At 45.3% G+C, this 15,973-nt stretch overlaps 2 protein-coding genes across 5 annotated transcripts in view; one reads left to right on the top strand and one right to left on the bottom strand.

Moving 5' to 3' along the window:
- GGT5 (gamma-glutamyltransferase 5) overlaps nt 1-3,508 on the top strand; it is a 63,686-nt gene extending 60,178 nt beyond the window's left edge. For both annotated transcript variants that reach the window (XM_075897981.2, XM_075897982.2), the window contains exons 11-12: nt 208-318; nt 596-3,508. In XM_075897981.2, coding sequence (XP_075754096.2) covers nt 208-318; nt 596-739 — 255 coding nt within the window. In that variant the 3' untranslated portion in view covers nt 740-3,508. The remainder of the gene's footprint in view (nt 1-207; nt 319-595) is intronic.
- Nucleotides 3,509-3,663: 155 nt separating this feature from the next.
- GGT1 (gamma-glutamyltransferase 1) overlaps nt 3,664-15,973 on the bottom strand; it is a 67,083-nt gene continuing 54,773 nt past the window's right edge. For all 3 annotated transcript variants that reach the window (XM_075897976.2, XM_075897980.2, XM_075897977.2), the window contains 2 exons: nt 8,568-8,681; nt 3,664-5,141 (listed from right to left, as the gene is read on the bottom strand). In XM_075897976.2, the coding sequence (XP_075754091.2) occupies nt 5,001-5,141; nt 8,568-8,681 (255 nt within the window). In that variant the 3' untranslated portion in view covers nt 3,664-5,000. The remainder of the gene's footprint in view (nt 5,142-8,567; nt 8,682-15,973) is intronic.

Genomic DNA, 15,973 nt, shown 5'->3' on the forward strand with positions numbered 1-15,973 from the left:
AACTCTCGCACAAAAGGCTTCTTGCTCAAGAATCATGTAGTGTAGATGTAGACGTAGAGTCTGGTGTTATTTCAAACTTTACATCGCCGCACAAGTAGGCGGCAACCTAAGGACTTCCAAGGAGTTTCTCTGGGTTTGCACGGGTGTCAGGCAGAACATGGGCCAGTGCCACACCTGTCACTAACTGCTGAGTTTGTTCCCCTGCAGGCAATCATGAACAAACTCTGGTTTGGCTACGACCTGGAGCATGCCATCTCAACGCCCATTCTCCATGCTGCCATGAACAACATTCTCCATTTTGAGAAAATGTTTGATGAGGTGAGCAGCTTCAGTGGGCTCACCCTGCACTTGTTTCCTGTCCTTTGTGCTGGTTACAAATATCACTGGCAGGAAGCGGAGGCTGCTTTTTTTTCTTGCCATCCCAAATGCTAGGAGGCGTCTCACTTCCAGGGGGTGTCCCTTTTAGTTAAACCCAGTCCCTGGTCCAGCTGCACAACCGCTGTTTCCAGCCCCTGGACGAATAAATCCAGATGCAACAGACAACAGTGGCCCTGGAAAGACAGCGTTCATTTTTCTCCCACTCTTCCCCTTTCAGGTTGTGAAGGGGGGACTTCTGAAGAGAGGACACCGTGAAGAGAAAATGCTTATGCTGAATGTGGTGCAGGGGGTTTCCAAAGAAGGCGGATGCATCTTTGCTTATTCTGACAAAAGGAAGATTGGAAAGTCATCTGGATATTAAGAACAAGTGCTGTAACAAGCACTTTATTCCAGCCAAAAAGAGTGTGAAGTTATTGGGGTCAGAGCACCAGCTGGCCTAGAAGCACCACTCACATCTCCTGTACCAGGCATCTTAAAGCCTCTTAGAAGAATGTGTGGACAAGACTCATAGTAACAACTGACCAGCCAATATACAGCAAGCTACCTTCATGTTGTTACAAGTGCTAGTCTTGGCTAGACTCATAGCCTCCTTTTAATTTGGTAGCAGGGCCCAGAGGACAAAGGAGCAGCACTTGTGTGATATATAGAAATATATTTTGCAAACAGAGCAGCTATTAAGAATATGAATCCAGAAACAAGGCATTAACCAAGCAGTGGGAATTTGAAACAGGGAACCAGGCCCAGTACCAGTGGGAGCTGTGCTCAGGGATCTGACTGTACCTTCCCCAGCCTCTACAGTTACTCAAAGCAGGACTGCTTTCTTTCTAGCTTTGGAACCTCCCAATCAATCCCTTGCCAGGTGTCAACGTGGCTTCTGGTCCCACCGTTCCTGTGCAATAGGAAGCAATGACTGACTTCTTTCTTTCCTCTGATGTGTTCCCAGCATCACCGTGTTGCACAGCAGAGCTGCAAGTGACAGCTTTGCATGGATGCACAAGAAAGGAGTGACTCTAACAACATTTTGTCTAGCTCTTGCCACCCTGTCACTTGATGGTAGAATGAGCACAAACGTGATTTGGTGACTGCTGGGGAACTCAGCTACTATTGGAACGTGGGCGACTTCCCTAGCAGCGCTTAATCTTTCTTAGGCCCTGCCTAAAAGGGAGCCGGTGTAAACTGTGACTTTGTAGTAGCACAGACAATGTGAATTCTTTTTGCCTTCAGAAGACGTGCTGTTACAGGTTGTCTTACAGGGTCACACCTCCCCATCCAAGCCTTCACTAAATTGCCTTGCTCATCCTTGTTCTGCACTAAAGCAGAGAACAGGCCCCTGGATGATTTGACATGGAAAGAAAATGAAATGGGGTCAGAGAGGAGCCTTTCACATAAGGGTGCTGTTCTAGAGTCATACTCTGTGTTCTGTGGCTATTTCATGTCTCTCTGCAGGAAGAAATGTGCTTCACAAAAAATAGTTGCCTCTGATTAACTAGTGTGGGTGAGCCACATAGTCCAGAGAATGAGAGAGACAAGTGTAATATTAGCTCTTATGCCAAAGAGCTAATACTTCTGTAGCAGGGGAGCAGCATAGTGCTCCCCTGAGTCACAAGTGGCCTTGGGGGTTAACTATACCTCATCCCTGCCATAAATGTGATTGGCCATGCAGCCACTGTGCTTATATTTGTACATTGATCATTTTAAAGGGCTTGAAAAAATTCATAGGACGAAACATTCTATGTGCTGACCTGCAGTCACTTACATGTACAGGGACCGTTGGTGGCATGCAGGAATTTGAGACTATGATACGCTTTTCAAAGACTTATTGAAAACTTTGCCTTTAACAGACTTATAGTGCCTTTTTTTTTGCACTAATAGATCCCTATTATGTTAACATATATGAAGAAATGCAAATGCATTCATGTCAGACCTTAGTATTTTTACTCCATTCTCTTTTTAAAAACTCTTCTCCCATCACTTTTTTAAAACTCATGCTTAAAATGTCTTTACAGAGCCTTCTGATTATTATCTTTTTGTTACCAATGGCTAAGCACACACCTTTAAAAAATATTGTATATCAAATGTAACCAGATTGCTGGCTTCCTGCCTGCCTGTTCTTCCTATAAGCCATGATCATGTAACTGAAACGTTAGTCACTTAGAAACTTGCTGACTTGGAGACACAAAGTCAGCTTTTAGATGCATTTTACAGCTATTGAAAATGAAACTTGCTCCAGAAAGCATTTTTCCTTTAGAAAATACACCAAAAAATGTCTTTATTGCCTCCATGAGAGGCTACAACTGCATCATATTGTTTGCTCGTACAGAAATATGATTGCACAAGCTACAGGAAGTTGATGGTCTGTCTGGAACTTACCACGTGACTAGTACATAAAGCATGTGTTTTCCTGGCATGGCGCTTATGTTTTAAATTACTGCCTGAAGCAGTAGTAAATGTGACAGAATGTGATGGGTCGCAGTATGTTCTTGCTTTGCTAGCATTCACATAGAATGATAGGGACCCTGCTTTTTGGCATGGCTTTAATTTCACCTACATCTGTGTTACAGTCTGGTGCTTTAAGGTCTGCTGCAATTTAGCAATCTAATGACCTGTATTGCAAGCAGACTGACTACGCCATTGTAGCACAGTTAGTTGCCATGCTAAATTATGGGGTAAATACATAGACCCACAGCAGCATGTGCAAAGAAGAATCCAATTCTTTATGCTCAGGCCTACTAAATGTACTCTAGTGGAACTATCTCTTAGAACCATAAAATACTAGGCAAATAGACTGAACAGAAGTAGCACTAGAGCTATCATTACTTGTGGCGGATTGAAAGCTGCTTAGTGTATATAAAAATAAGGAATGGGCTGAAAGTAGGCAAGCAATATTTTTGTTATTGTATCATACCTCATACCTGCCCTCAGCATTCCTCATCTCCAGTCCCCAGTCTCTTCCGTTTGCTTCCTCCCTCTTCCTCCCCTCCCACCTCCAAGTGATGCCATGGGAAGGAGGCAATTTATCTGTCTCTCTGCCATTCCATGGACTTTTATGTAACAGTGGGAGCAGAGGCGTTTGCTTCCAATGGACGTTTGTTTTACAAAGTTATATTTTTAATAAACTACTTTTCCAAAAGGCTTGTACATGCTGGAAATTTGTAGCATGCAGTTCTGTGTCACCCATCCAATGCTCAGTTCTTAGCAAACGGAACCAGGGGCACTGCCGTCCTAGGGAGTTCTGGCATTTCTTACAATAGCAGCAAGGAATTCAATGAATGACCACGTGCACTTTTGAAATAAGGACATCACGGCCTGCACTGTGCTTTCGTGGCTTGGTCCATAACCACTGCTTTTTGTTACATGCACTGAACTGTGGGAGGTCTACCAATGATTGTCAAAGAGCAATAGCTTAACTCTTGCTACAGATTTTATCAGGCTCCTTAAATTAGATATATGGGGAAAAAATGGAGTCATTACAAAGACCTAAAGAAGTCAGAGAAGTTGGTCATTGCTCTGCTGAGGTGCTTTCCAAAATAGTATCAACATTTCCTTCATGGGGAACTTTCAATCACTCAGCCTGTCAGTGCATGTTTCTGGATTTTTTAAACAAAATCAGCACAACTCAGTTCAAATCTTTGAAGTCCATACCAGTTTGTCACAAACTGAGTCACAGTGAAGTTTCTGTAAATGTAAAGCAACACACAGACAGCTCAATGTTGCTGTACTGTGGAAAAAGCTTGAGAACCTTTGCCTGGTGCAAAAGGGTCAGTATAGAATGGAACAGGAAATGAATTCAAATGACATTTAATGAAAAAAAAAAAAGAATTTGAAAATGCAAGTTTTCAGCCCAAAACATTTAAGAAATTACATGTTGGTAACTGCAAAAATCTAAGCCTTTTTCAAAAGGTAAGTTTTGTTTTCAACAGAAATTGAGAGAGAAAATGAAGAAGTGGAACAGGCAGCCTCTTTCATTCCTGGATTGCTTTTTATATATTTAAAAACTTAACACAGAAGACACTGTCACCATCACATCTTCAGCTACCCAGTCATCCCTAAAAAACTTCTGAAATGAGAAGCAAAGCAATATTTTGTTTAAAAAAACCCAACAAGTGTATTTGAGGAGAAGGGTTCTCTCAATCATATTTAGACTGTAGCTGGACAGCTTAGCTTACAAAGGTCAACACCTTACATCCCCCTTCACACTCCATCAGACATTTCTCATGGGAATCAGGTCGCAACTAGGGAAAAGACAAGGCCAGCAACTGGCTGGATAAAACTGAAAAATAAACCAACACTTGCTGGTGCTGGTGCTTTGGACTGTCCAAGTACTGTGCACTTAGGCCCTGGTCAGTGGGTATGGGAAGAGAGCAAGAGGAGGGTCTAGACTCTTTAGGTAAGCACTGTATATTTCTGGCAGATGTGGGCTGATCTGTTGTAAGGCACTTCTCAGCAATGTGCCCCTTTCTCCAAGAACATCTATTCCGGTCCATTAGCAGAACCACAGGCAAGTTCTCCTTTCTGTGACAGTCCCTGAGTTGCACTGATCAAGTTCTCCCCTCCCTTTCCCCAAACACAGGATGGTCACTAAATCTGCAAAGAAACAGGCCATCAGAGTAGCACGAACCCGGTCAGTAGCCTGCTGGGACACCACCCTTCCGGGAGTCAGATGCAGCAGCCCAGCCATCATCAGTCCGTACAATGGCCTGGACGATAGAACCATTCTTAAACTCAGTTTCATGTTTCCGCTTCTTTAATTCCACTTGTATGCCCTGAAATGCAGAGAGAAGAGTAAACAAGGGGCTTTGCAATGCGGAGCTGGGAATCATCTGGAGTCCCCAGCTCATCCTAGGCTCCTAATGTGCTGCCCCTTTAAAGCACCAAAATAGCACTTCAAAGGGGCAGTATAAGTGGAGCCGGGGGATCAGCTGGAATCCCCAGCTGATCCCAGGCTCCATGCAGCACTGCCCCGTTGAAACGTCACTACAGCATTTCAAAGGGGAGGCACATGTGATTAATCACATGATTAATCGTGATTACATTTTTAATCACGCGATTAATCACAAATACATTTTTTAAATCCCTTGGCAGCCCTGGCAGAAAGTTGAAACAAAAAATCAAAAACACATAATCCCCAAAGTGAAATGCCTGCAAGCTACATGGAAACTTTTTAAAAACACTTCAAGAGAGAGTCCAAAAAAGTGCCACTATAGCTAAACAATAAAGCAGGGTTACTCTATATGGCCAGTTTGTTTGTAGCCCACGGTGCAGTTTGGGTTGATGCAGGGCTCAACACACAGCCCACAGGCGGGAGCCAAACCAAAAAAGTAGTCAATATAATGGTCTTCGGTTGATATGAGTTGAAGTAGTTCAATTCCTGGATTGTCATTGCTCATTAAAAGTGCAAAATTGGGTGGAAAATTGGGTAAATATTGCATTTTACTAATATCAGCAGAAGTGACTTAAATGGGGCCTGTGTGTTGTGTAGTCTTGCCTTAATTTTTGTATTTATGTCCACCAGTGCGAAAGAAGCTATTGCATATATATTTGCATGTCTATGCAACTACACTTAATCTGCAGCCCTTGGCATGTGCTGTATCATTGGAGCCCCCGGGGTTTCCAAAGATGAGTAGCCCCGCAATAAAGTAACAGATATGGTTAGAATCAAAGAGGCATCCTTTAAAAAATGCAAGTTAATCCTACTGAAGGAAATTAAAAGGAGCATAAACTCTGGCACATCACGTGTAAAAGTATAATTTCCCAGGCCAAAAAAGAATTTGAAGAGCAACTAGCTAAAGACTTAAAACTAATAGAAAAAAAAAAGAAGTACATCAGAAGAAGAAGCCTTCTAGATAATCAGTGGTGCCACTGGATGATTAAAGTCTCCATGAACACTCAAAGAAGATAAGGCTGTTGCAGAGACACTAAATTTTTTTGCGTCAGTCTTTGCTGCAGAGGATGTAAAGGAGCTTCCCACACATAAGCTATTCTTTTTAGGAGACAAAGCTGAGGAACTGTCTTAGATTGTCAACAGAGGAAGTTTTCTAACAAACTGATAAACAGAAATTGGTCAGCCAGCTGGGATTTACCCACAAGTTTTGTAGGAACTCGTGAAATTGCAGTGCTACTCACTGGAGGGGAAATAACTCAGTGGTTTGAGCATTGGCCTGCTAAACCCAGGGTTGTGAGTTCAATCCTTGAGGGGGCCATTTAGGGATCTAGGGCAAGTCTGTCGGGGTGGTACTTGGTTCTGCTGTGAGGGCAGGGGACTGGACTCAATGACCTCTCAAGTTCTCTTCCACCTCTATGAGATATATATCATATCTATATCTCCTAATAGTCAGGGCTTGCCAGCCACACCATCCAGTGATCTGCACATGCTCAGATCACTCAAACCCGGCTCTTCTGGGTTACAGTCTATTCATCCGTGGCGAGTAGATTGTCTTCTTTGTCGAGCCCTGGTAATAGTTAATTCAGCTTCTGTACTGGATGGCTGGAGGATAGCTAATGTGACACCAGTTTTTAAAGAGGTGAGTCTTGTAATGATAGACCAGTAAGCCTGACTTCAGTACCAGGCAAATCAGTTGAAAACTATAGGAAAGAACAGAATTAATCAGGCACCTAGATGAACATGATTTGTTGAGGAAAGAGAGTCAACAATACATTATAATTCTTTGGGATGGTTAATGAGCATGTGGACAAGGATGATACAGTCGAAGTACACTATCCAAAAACCTTTCATACAGTCCCTCACCAAAATCTTGTAAGTAGAGTAAGGAGTCACAAGATAAGAGGGAAGGTCCTCTCATAGATAAAATAGGAAACAAAGGACAGGAAAAAGTAGTTTTCAGGTGGAGAGAGGTAAATAGAGGTGTCCCTCAGAAAGGCTGTTCTAGGACCACTATTGTTCAATATAGTCATAAAGTATCTGGAAAAAAGAGTGAAACAGTGAGGTGACAAAATTTGCAGATGACACAAAACTACTCAAGGTAATTAAATCCCTGGCAGATTGTAAAGAACTACAAATTATCTCACAAAAGTGGATGACCGGGCAACAAAATGCCACATGAAATTCAATGTGGATAAAGGCAAATGAATGCCCATTGGAAAACAATCCTAACTCTACATATAAAATGATGAGGTCTAAATGAACAATTATACAACAAGAAAGATTTTTGGAGTCTGAAAACATCTGCTCCATGTTCAGCAGCAGTCAGAAAAAGCTAACAATGTTGAGAACCATTAGGACAGAAAACATCATAATACTGCTATAAAAATCTGTGGTACACCCACACCTTAGATACTGGGTGCATATCTGGTCTCCCAATGTCAAAAAAGACGGTATTAGGGTACAGAAGTACAGAGATGAGCAACAAAAGCAATCAAGGGTCTAGAACAGCTTCTGTATGTTAAGAAGACTGGGGACTCTCAAATTGTCTCATTTTCAGGCTGAAGAGGCAGTATGAGAGGTCTATAAAATCTTGATTGGTTTGGAGAAAGTGTTATTTACTCCTCATTTCAAAAAAACCTTTAGGGTGTGTCTAGACTACATGCCTCCGTCAATGCTGAAGGGGCCAGCAGGCCATGTGGCGGGACCCCTGGTTAAAATGGTTTAATTGGTTAAGCTTTAACAATTAACTGGCTAACTATTCTAACCAAGGGCGGATGAGAGTTTTGCGGGGCCCAGGGCACGGGGCCTATTGAATTGCAGAGCCTGGAGCAGCACAATTTTGCTCATGCACCACAGCCGATAGGTAGTAGCATCTGCACAGGGCCTATTGAAGCGCGGGGCCTGGAGCAGCTGCCCTGCTCGCTCTGTCCTAGAGCCACCGCTGATTCGAACATCCCAACCCTTCAAATGCCAAAAGTTGACTTGGCTTCATACTCAGTTCTTCAGGATCATGAAGCGATTGATGATACATTGAGATACAGCCTGTTCAAAATGTACTGGGTTTGAAGTTGTTACAGACTTTGTGCCTAGCCCAGGCTAAGGTATTGTGAAAGGCTTTTGAACAATCCAGGGTCAAGGGACAGCATTGCATTAGTCCAGGGCTGGTTTGCAGCTGAACTTCTAAGCAGAAACACAATGCAACATGGAAAAAATATTCCCATGAAATATACCCACAGCACCTGCGGAACCAGGATCATGCCAGACCTCCGACCCCATGCCCCAGTCCCTTACAGAGAAAAAGACAGACCTTGTCTATGTTGGGCTCCAGCTGTGTAATATTGGGAAAGAGCTGATCATGAACTCGAGGTTCTTCTACAGCCTGTTTCACTTTGTACCCAAACCAGAGGGAGTTGATGATCGTCTGGATGAAGCAGAAATCCACAGCATTAGTATCTGACCTGCCCCCAGAAAAATATATCATTGGGGTCTCAAAACACCACAGTAAAAGACAGCCAGATTCCTCAGCACCTTAGGTTAACTTTGCACTGCCTTACCCGTACAATACTGCCTCTAAAGCTGGTTGCACTGAACATAGGAGATCCCTGTATACAGGTCTCCTTGGGTGATTCAGAGCAACTACCTCAGCTTTCCACACCCTCTTCAAGCCTGCCAGGACAAAATTCCCCTAAGCCTGGCTTAGAGCTTAGAGTTAATATCTGAACTTCGCACTTCTCAGTATCTAGACCATATATACACCTCTGTCACTCTGAAGTGCCCAAAGCCAGCCTTTATGAAAGGAAGCAGCTTCCCCCGCATGATACCATATGGATGCTACAAGGAGGAGGGAGAAAAATTGTTCCCCTTGGCCTCCGATGGTAGGACAAGAAGCAATGGGCTTAAACTGCAGCAAGGGAGGTTTAGGTTGGACATTGGGAAAAACTTTCTAACTGTTAGGGTGGTTAAACACTGGAATAAATTGCCTAGGGGGGTTGTGGAATCTCCATCCCTGGAGATATTGAAGAGCAGGTTAGACAGACACCAGTCAGGGATGGTCCAGATGGCACTTGGTCCTGCTATGAGGGCAGGGGACTTGACTCGATGCTTTTTCAAGGTCCCTTCTAGTTCTCGTGTACTATGATTCTATGATAACACTTTGTACGGCTGCTTCCATATGCAAGAACATAAGAACAGCCAAACTGGGTCAGACCAAAGTTCTTCTATCCCAGTATCCTGTTTGAAGACTTCTTACAGAAGTTGGTACAGTGAATCATGAGGATCCACATTTCTAAAGTAAGCTGAAATGAAGCCAAGTTAGAGTACCAGTAAATGTGACCTATAAATGGCAGCTGCACTACGCAGCTGAGTTGTGCATTAGCACACACACAAAGCAGCAGTTCCCATGAATACCATGTAGTTCTCAGAAATCAGAGGCATAGTGAGGATGTTTTGCATCCGGGGGCAAAGGCCAAGTTTGTGCCCCCCCCCAATCATTTGTTACTGAGCAAATAATTTTACACATCAAATTACTGTATTATATTAAAACAAGATCTGAAAAATATAAAATATACCTAAAACAATCTATAATAATAAATAATTGCAACTGCCCTATAGAAGTACATTATCTTTGGTGTCCCTGAAAGCTATTCATTTTCATTTGTGTGGCCCTCAGAGGGCTTCAAGTTGGACATGCCTATCTACATGTTTGTTAGACTTTAAAGTGCTACCAGATTATTGTTTTTTAAGTTTTTCCTTTTGTTATAAAGCATCTTTTATTTAAAAAAATAAGTGACCCCCAATACACTCACCCGTTCCCCAGAGCCAGGCACCCCCCATTCCAATACAACATCCCTTTCCCAGATCAGGCACTTCAGCCCCCTCCATACCAATGCAGCTGTAGGTAAATCTCATTAATCTCTGTATTAATCATTTTCTCAATCTTTTATTTTAACTTTGTATCAAGTCCTTTTAGTTTTGTAATAAGTCTTTAGTTTGTCCTTTTATAGAATCTTTGTAGTAAGCCTTTTTACATAGAAATCTTGTAGACTTTTTAGCCCTCCTCTCCCCTTTGCTACATTGATTATCTTGTTGAGTGAAGGAGGTGTGAATGGATAAGGCATGAAAGAAAAGCATCTCTTGCAATAGGTGGAGAAAGCTGGAAGCCAGATTCAAGAACAATAAGAACAATGGGACCTGTAAGTGAAGCGGGCTCATCGAAAGAAGGCTGGACCTATAGATGCCCTGGGAGTAAGCACCAAGTGCTGCTTTTGGAAGGTCCCCCTTTGAATGTGAATGGGGGAGCATTTAAAAAAATACACCCAGAAGAAGGTGCCATAGATGAATAACTGCATATGCACATGACGACTCTCTGCATGAGAAGGAAGACACTATACATCTCTAAAGGCATCTTGCAGTCAAGCACTGATCTGGCTCCAACCCTCCCCCACCTAACTGATCTGGCCAGCAGTTAGGTGGAACAGCTATTGGTAAAAACAAGACTGTCTGGCTGTGTCTACACTGGGCCACTTACTCCGGAAAATCAGCCGCTTTTCCAGAATAAGCTGCGAGCTGTCTACACTGGCCCTTGAATTTCCGGAAAAGCAACGACGCTCTACTGTACAAAATCAGACGCTATTCCGAAAAAGCTACGCTGCTCCCGCTCGGGCATAAGTCCTTATTCCGGAACACTGTTCCGGAAAAGGGCCAGTGTAGACAGCCCAGTAGTCTTTTCCGGAAAAAAGCCCTAATCGCGAAAATGACGATCGGGGCTCTTTTCTGGAAAAGCACGTATACATTGGCCACAGATGCTTTTCCGGAAAAAGGGCTTTTCCGGAAAAGCAGCCTGCCAATGTAGACGCTCTTTTTCTGGAAATACTTATAACGAAAACTATTCTGTTTTAAGCATTTCCGGAAATTCATGCCAGTGTAGACATAGCCTCTGTCTGTTGTATCATATGCATATGACTATTGACTGCTATGTGTGTATTACCAATAAATGTGGCATTTTGCCTTTTCCCCCCCAAAAGATCCCATGCAGTACTTTTAAGTACAACACAACCATCCCTGCCCTAGAGCCAGCCCCCCCCCAATACCTCCCATCCCAAAGGCACTCACCCCCCTCCTCTGGGCCAGCCCCCCCCAGCGTTCTCCATGCCATCCCAATACACTCACCTCACCCCTGCCCCAAAGCCAGCCCCCCCAGGCACCCCCAGTGTGGGAGGGAGCACTCCCCCCAAATCCACTCCCCCAGCCAGGCATGGAGGAAGGTACCCTTCTTCAGAGCCCTGCTTCTCCCCCTCGGCTGGCTGCTTTGGCTTGCACCTTGCAGAGAGCCGGTGCCGGCAGCTGGAGCAGCACTCAGCCAGCAGCCTGAAAGAGCACCGCGCGGGCTGCTCAGGTCCCACACCAATTTGGTGCCCCCCTGGCGTGGTGCCTGGGGGCAGTTGCCCCCCCCCACCTCCTTTCCCTACCCTTCTGTCAGAAACATACGTTTTTGATAAGTGGAAACACAGGCATGCAGAGTTCCTGACTGTCCCATTCATTCTCAAAAAATAAGGCTACAACTTGTCACAGAATTTGTGGCTTCCAGCAACTTCTGTGACTTCCGCCTGTAGTGTCCTTCTCATTAACAAATTAGGGAAATACAACCTCGATGGAGCTACTATAATGTGGGTGCATAACTGGTTGGAAGACCATTCCTAGGGAGTAGGAATGAATGGCTCACAGTCATGCTGGAATATTCCGTTCAATATATTCAGCAAGGATTTAGTTACTGGTATAAAGAATGCAATTGCAGGCAGTCCCCGGGTTACATGGATCCGACTTACATCGGATCCCTACTTACAAACAGGGTGAGGTAACCCCGCACTAGCTGCTTCCCCCCAGCAGACCAGGGAGACGCGAAGCTAGCGCCCCCCCAGCAGACCAGGGAGACGCGAAGCTAGCGCCCCCCTCCAGCAGACCAGGGAGACGCGAAGCTAGCGCCCCCCTCCAGCAGACCAGGGAGACGCGAAGCTAGCGCCCCCCTCCAGCAGACCAGGGAGACGCAGAGCGGCTTTTCTCAGCAGACACCTCAGCTTGAGAATAAAGGACTGAGGGAAATGAGGTGTGGGAGAATAAAACTGAGCTCTGGAGAAATGTTTGGCTAGAGTTTCCCCTACAATATGTACCAGTTCCGACTTACATACAAATTCAACTTAAGAACAAACCTACAGTCCCTATCTTGTACGTAACCCAGGGACTGCCTGTATAAAATTCATGGATGATGCCACTGGGGGTATGTCTACACTACCCCTCTAGTTCGAACTAGCAGGGGTAATGTAGTCATCCGCAATTGCAAATGAAGCCCGGGATTTGAATTTCCCGGGCTTCATTTGCATAAAGCCGGCCGGTGCCATTTTTAAATGCCGGCTAGACAGCGGCCAACCCTAGGGACCCTGGAGGGGATGGACCGAAGACAGTGACCAAGCCATTTGTCTCGTGCCATCCCTCTCCAGCCTTCCACAAACTTTGGGCAGGGACACCACTCCTACCCCCTGGCTAATACCACTCCATGGACCCAACCTCCATGAATTGATCTCACTTCCCTTTAAACTCTGTTCTAGTTGTAGCCTTCACAGCCTCCTGCAGCAAGGAGTTCCACAGGTTGACTCTTTGCTTTGTGAAGAACAACTTTCTGTTACTAGTTTGAAGCCTGCTACCCATTCCTTTCCTTTGGTGTCCTCTAGTCCTTCTTTATGGGAACTAATGAAGAACTTTTCTGTATGCACCCTCTCCACCCAACTCCTGCTTTTAGAGACCTCTATCCTGTCCCCCCTCCGTCTCCTCTTTTCTAAGCTGAAAAGTCCCAGTCTCTTTAGCCTCTCTTCATATGGGACCTGTTCCCAACCCCTGATCATTGTAGTTGCCCTCCCCTCTCCCACCCTCTCTCTTCCCCTCTCCCACCTCCTTTTCCCAGTCTCCCCCAGTTTTGTTCAATAAAGACAGATTCAACTTTTGAACACAATTGTCCTTTATTTTGTACATCAAGAAGAGGGGCTAGGGAAGGGTAAGTGGAAGGAGGTGAGGGAGGAATGGGGTATGCACCCCTGGTGGGGAGGACTGGGCTGGCTCTGCGGGCTTTTGGGGTGGAAGCTCTCCTGCAGCCCCCCAATTGCCCCCTCTCCGCAGATGGCAGCCTGCGGCAAGTGCAGCCGGTCTGATGGCCGAGTGCTGTGATGTGCCCAGTGTGGGTACTCCAGGCACTCCAAGCCAGGACTGCTTTGCAAGCGGGGCAGCCCTGAGAACTGTCTGTCCGGGGTGGGGGTTGCTGAGACAGCATCTCCACGCTCTAAGTCCTCCTCTGATGCCCTGCCAGCATTGCTTCCGGCCATCCTTAAGCCTGGTTCAGGGTCCACTTAATGTGGACATGCTAGTTCGAATTAGCAAAATGCTAATTCGAACTAGTTTTTTAGTCTGGATCCATTAGTTCGAATTAGCTTAGTTCGAATTAACTAATTCGAACTAAGTTAGTTTGAATTAACGTTGTAGTGTAGACGTACCCTGGGAGAGGTTGCAAGTGTTTTGGAGTATAGGACTGTAATTCAAAATGATCTGGGCACAAACTGGAGAAATTGTCTGAGGCAAATAGGATGAAGTTATGGAAGGACATGTGCAGAGTGCTCCACTTAGAAACACAACAAAATGGGAAATGGCAGCCTAGAAATGAGCACGACACAAAGGAATCTGGGGGTTATAGTGGACCACAAGTTAAATATGAATCAACAGGGAAACACGGGTGCAAAAAGAGCAAAAATGTTGGGAAATAATTCTTCTGTTCTACTCTATGCTGATTAGGCTTCAACTGATTAGGCCTCAACTATGGATAAATTGGAAAAAGTCCAGCAAAGAACAAAAAAATAATTAAAAATTCAGAAAACATGACCTATGAAGCAAGATTGAAAAAAAAAAAGGAGATTTGTTTAGTCTGGAGAAAAGAAGACAGGGGGACATGTTAACAGCTTTCACATACTGATGATAGGACAAAAAGCCGTGGGCTTAAACTGCAGCAAGGGAGGTTTAGGTTTGACATTAGAAAAAAAACATCCTAACTGTCAGGGTGGTGAAACACTGGAATAAATTACCCAAAGAGGTTGTGGAATCTCCATCTCTGGAGATATTTAAGGGCAGTTTGGATTAAGGATGTTACGTATCATGTAACTGACTAACTGAGTAATCGATGCATTTTTGCATTGACTATTCAATTAGTTGATAGGGCAGTACTGCCCTTTGAAATGGCACTGCAGTATTTCAAAGGGACAGCAGCACACCGAGTCCGGTATCAGCTGGGGACTCCCCAGCTGTCCCCGAGCTCCACGTGGTGCTGCCCCTTTGAAATGCTGGGGCCACTTCAAAGTGGCATGGAGCCGTGGCCCTCCCCCCTTCCTTTGCTGCCTTTGCTTATCGGATAGTCGACTTGTCCTTAACATCCTAGTTTAGACAATCACAGTCAGGGATGGTCCTGCCAGGAGGGCAGGGGACTGGACTCAAGGCCCTTTCAGCCTATGATTCCATACTGTTTTCCATGGTAACAGTGTTGTGAGGGATCGGACAAAAGTCTTAATTATGCATTTCTACATTTGTTAGGGTTATATCTTTATCGTAAAACTAACCACTTTGTACTGATTGCATTGTATCTATTTGGCAGAGCAGCACCCAGCTCTGTTGATTATTTTGTTTCAGTTCTGTAGGAACATAAAACATGCATTTACAGTAGAGTCTCAGTTATCTGACTTCAAGGGGACCAACAGATGGTCGGATAATCGACATGTCGGATAATACGGAAAATACCTTTGGGATCCAAGGTATTTTCCCTGTCAGCTGCTGCTCTGAAGATGCTGGGCTGCTTCATGGGGAGCCGCACTGCCCCCAACCTCCCCTATCTCTCCTAGCCAGCCACAGGGCAGCGCGACTGGCCAGGAGAGATAGGGATGGGTGAGGACAGCGTGGCTGGCCGGGGAAGATCAAGAAGGTCGGGGGCAGCACGACTGGCCAGGAGAGATAGGGACGGGTGAGGGCAGCGTGGCTGGCCGGGGAAGATCAAGAAGGTCGGGGGCAGCATGACTGGCCAGGAGAGATAGGGATGGGTGAGGGCAGCATGCCTGGCCGGGGAAGATCAAGAAGGTCGGGGGCAGCACGACTGGCCAGGAGAGATAGGGACGGGTGAGGACAGCGTGGCTGGCGGGGGAAGATCAAGAAGGTTGGGGGCAGTACGACTGGCCAGGAGAGATAGGGGAAGTTGGGGACAGTGCGACTAGCTGGAAGGGATGGGGGAGCTCGGGGCGTCCCATGACCTTCAGGGCGAGGGGACGGCTGGGCTTCGGCATCCTGCCACATGGACCTTGTTCCCTCTTCCCTCTCTGCCTTTGTCTCCGCAGTGCCTGGTGCCTTCCCTTCCATGCTCCACTCTGCTGGCTCCGCCGCCCGCACAATTGCCTTGGGTGGCCACAGGCAGGTTGGATAACACGCAATGTCGGATAAAGGAAGGTCAGATATTCGAGACTCTACTATAAAATAATGTCCAAGTCAAAGGAATCTGGTATGGGGAATGATTTGGCTGGGATGTACATTAGGGCTTAATATGTATGCAACTAACCCAGTAGGTCCATTTTTTCAGTTTTCATTAAATAGTGCTCTGATCCTGTAGAGCATTGTCACCCATTGACCCAAAAATGGTGA

The sequence above is a fragment of the Pelodiscus sinensis genome, chromosome Z, assembly GCF_052426305.1.
Source record: "Pelodiscus sinensis isolate ZL-2025 chromosome Z, ASM5242630v1, whole genome shotgun sequence".
Taxonomy (NCBI): Eukaryota; Metazoa; Chordata; order Testudines; family Trionychidae; genus Pelodiscus; species Pelodiscus sinensis.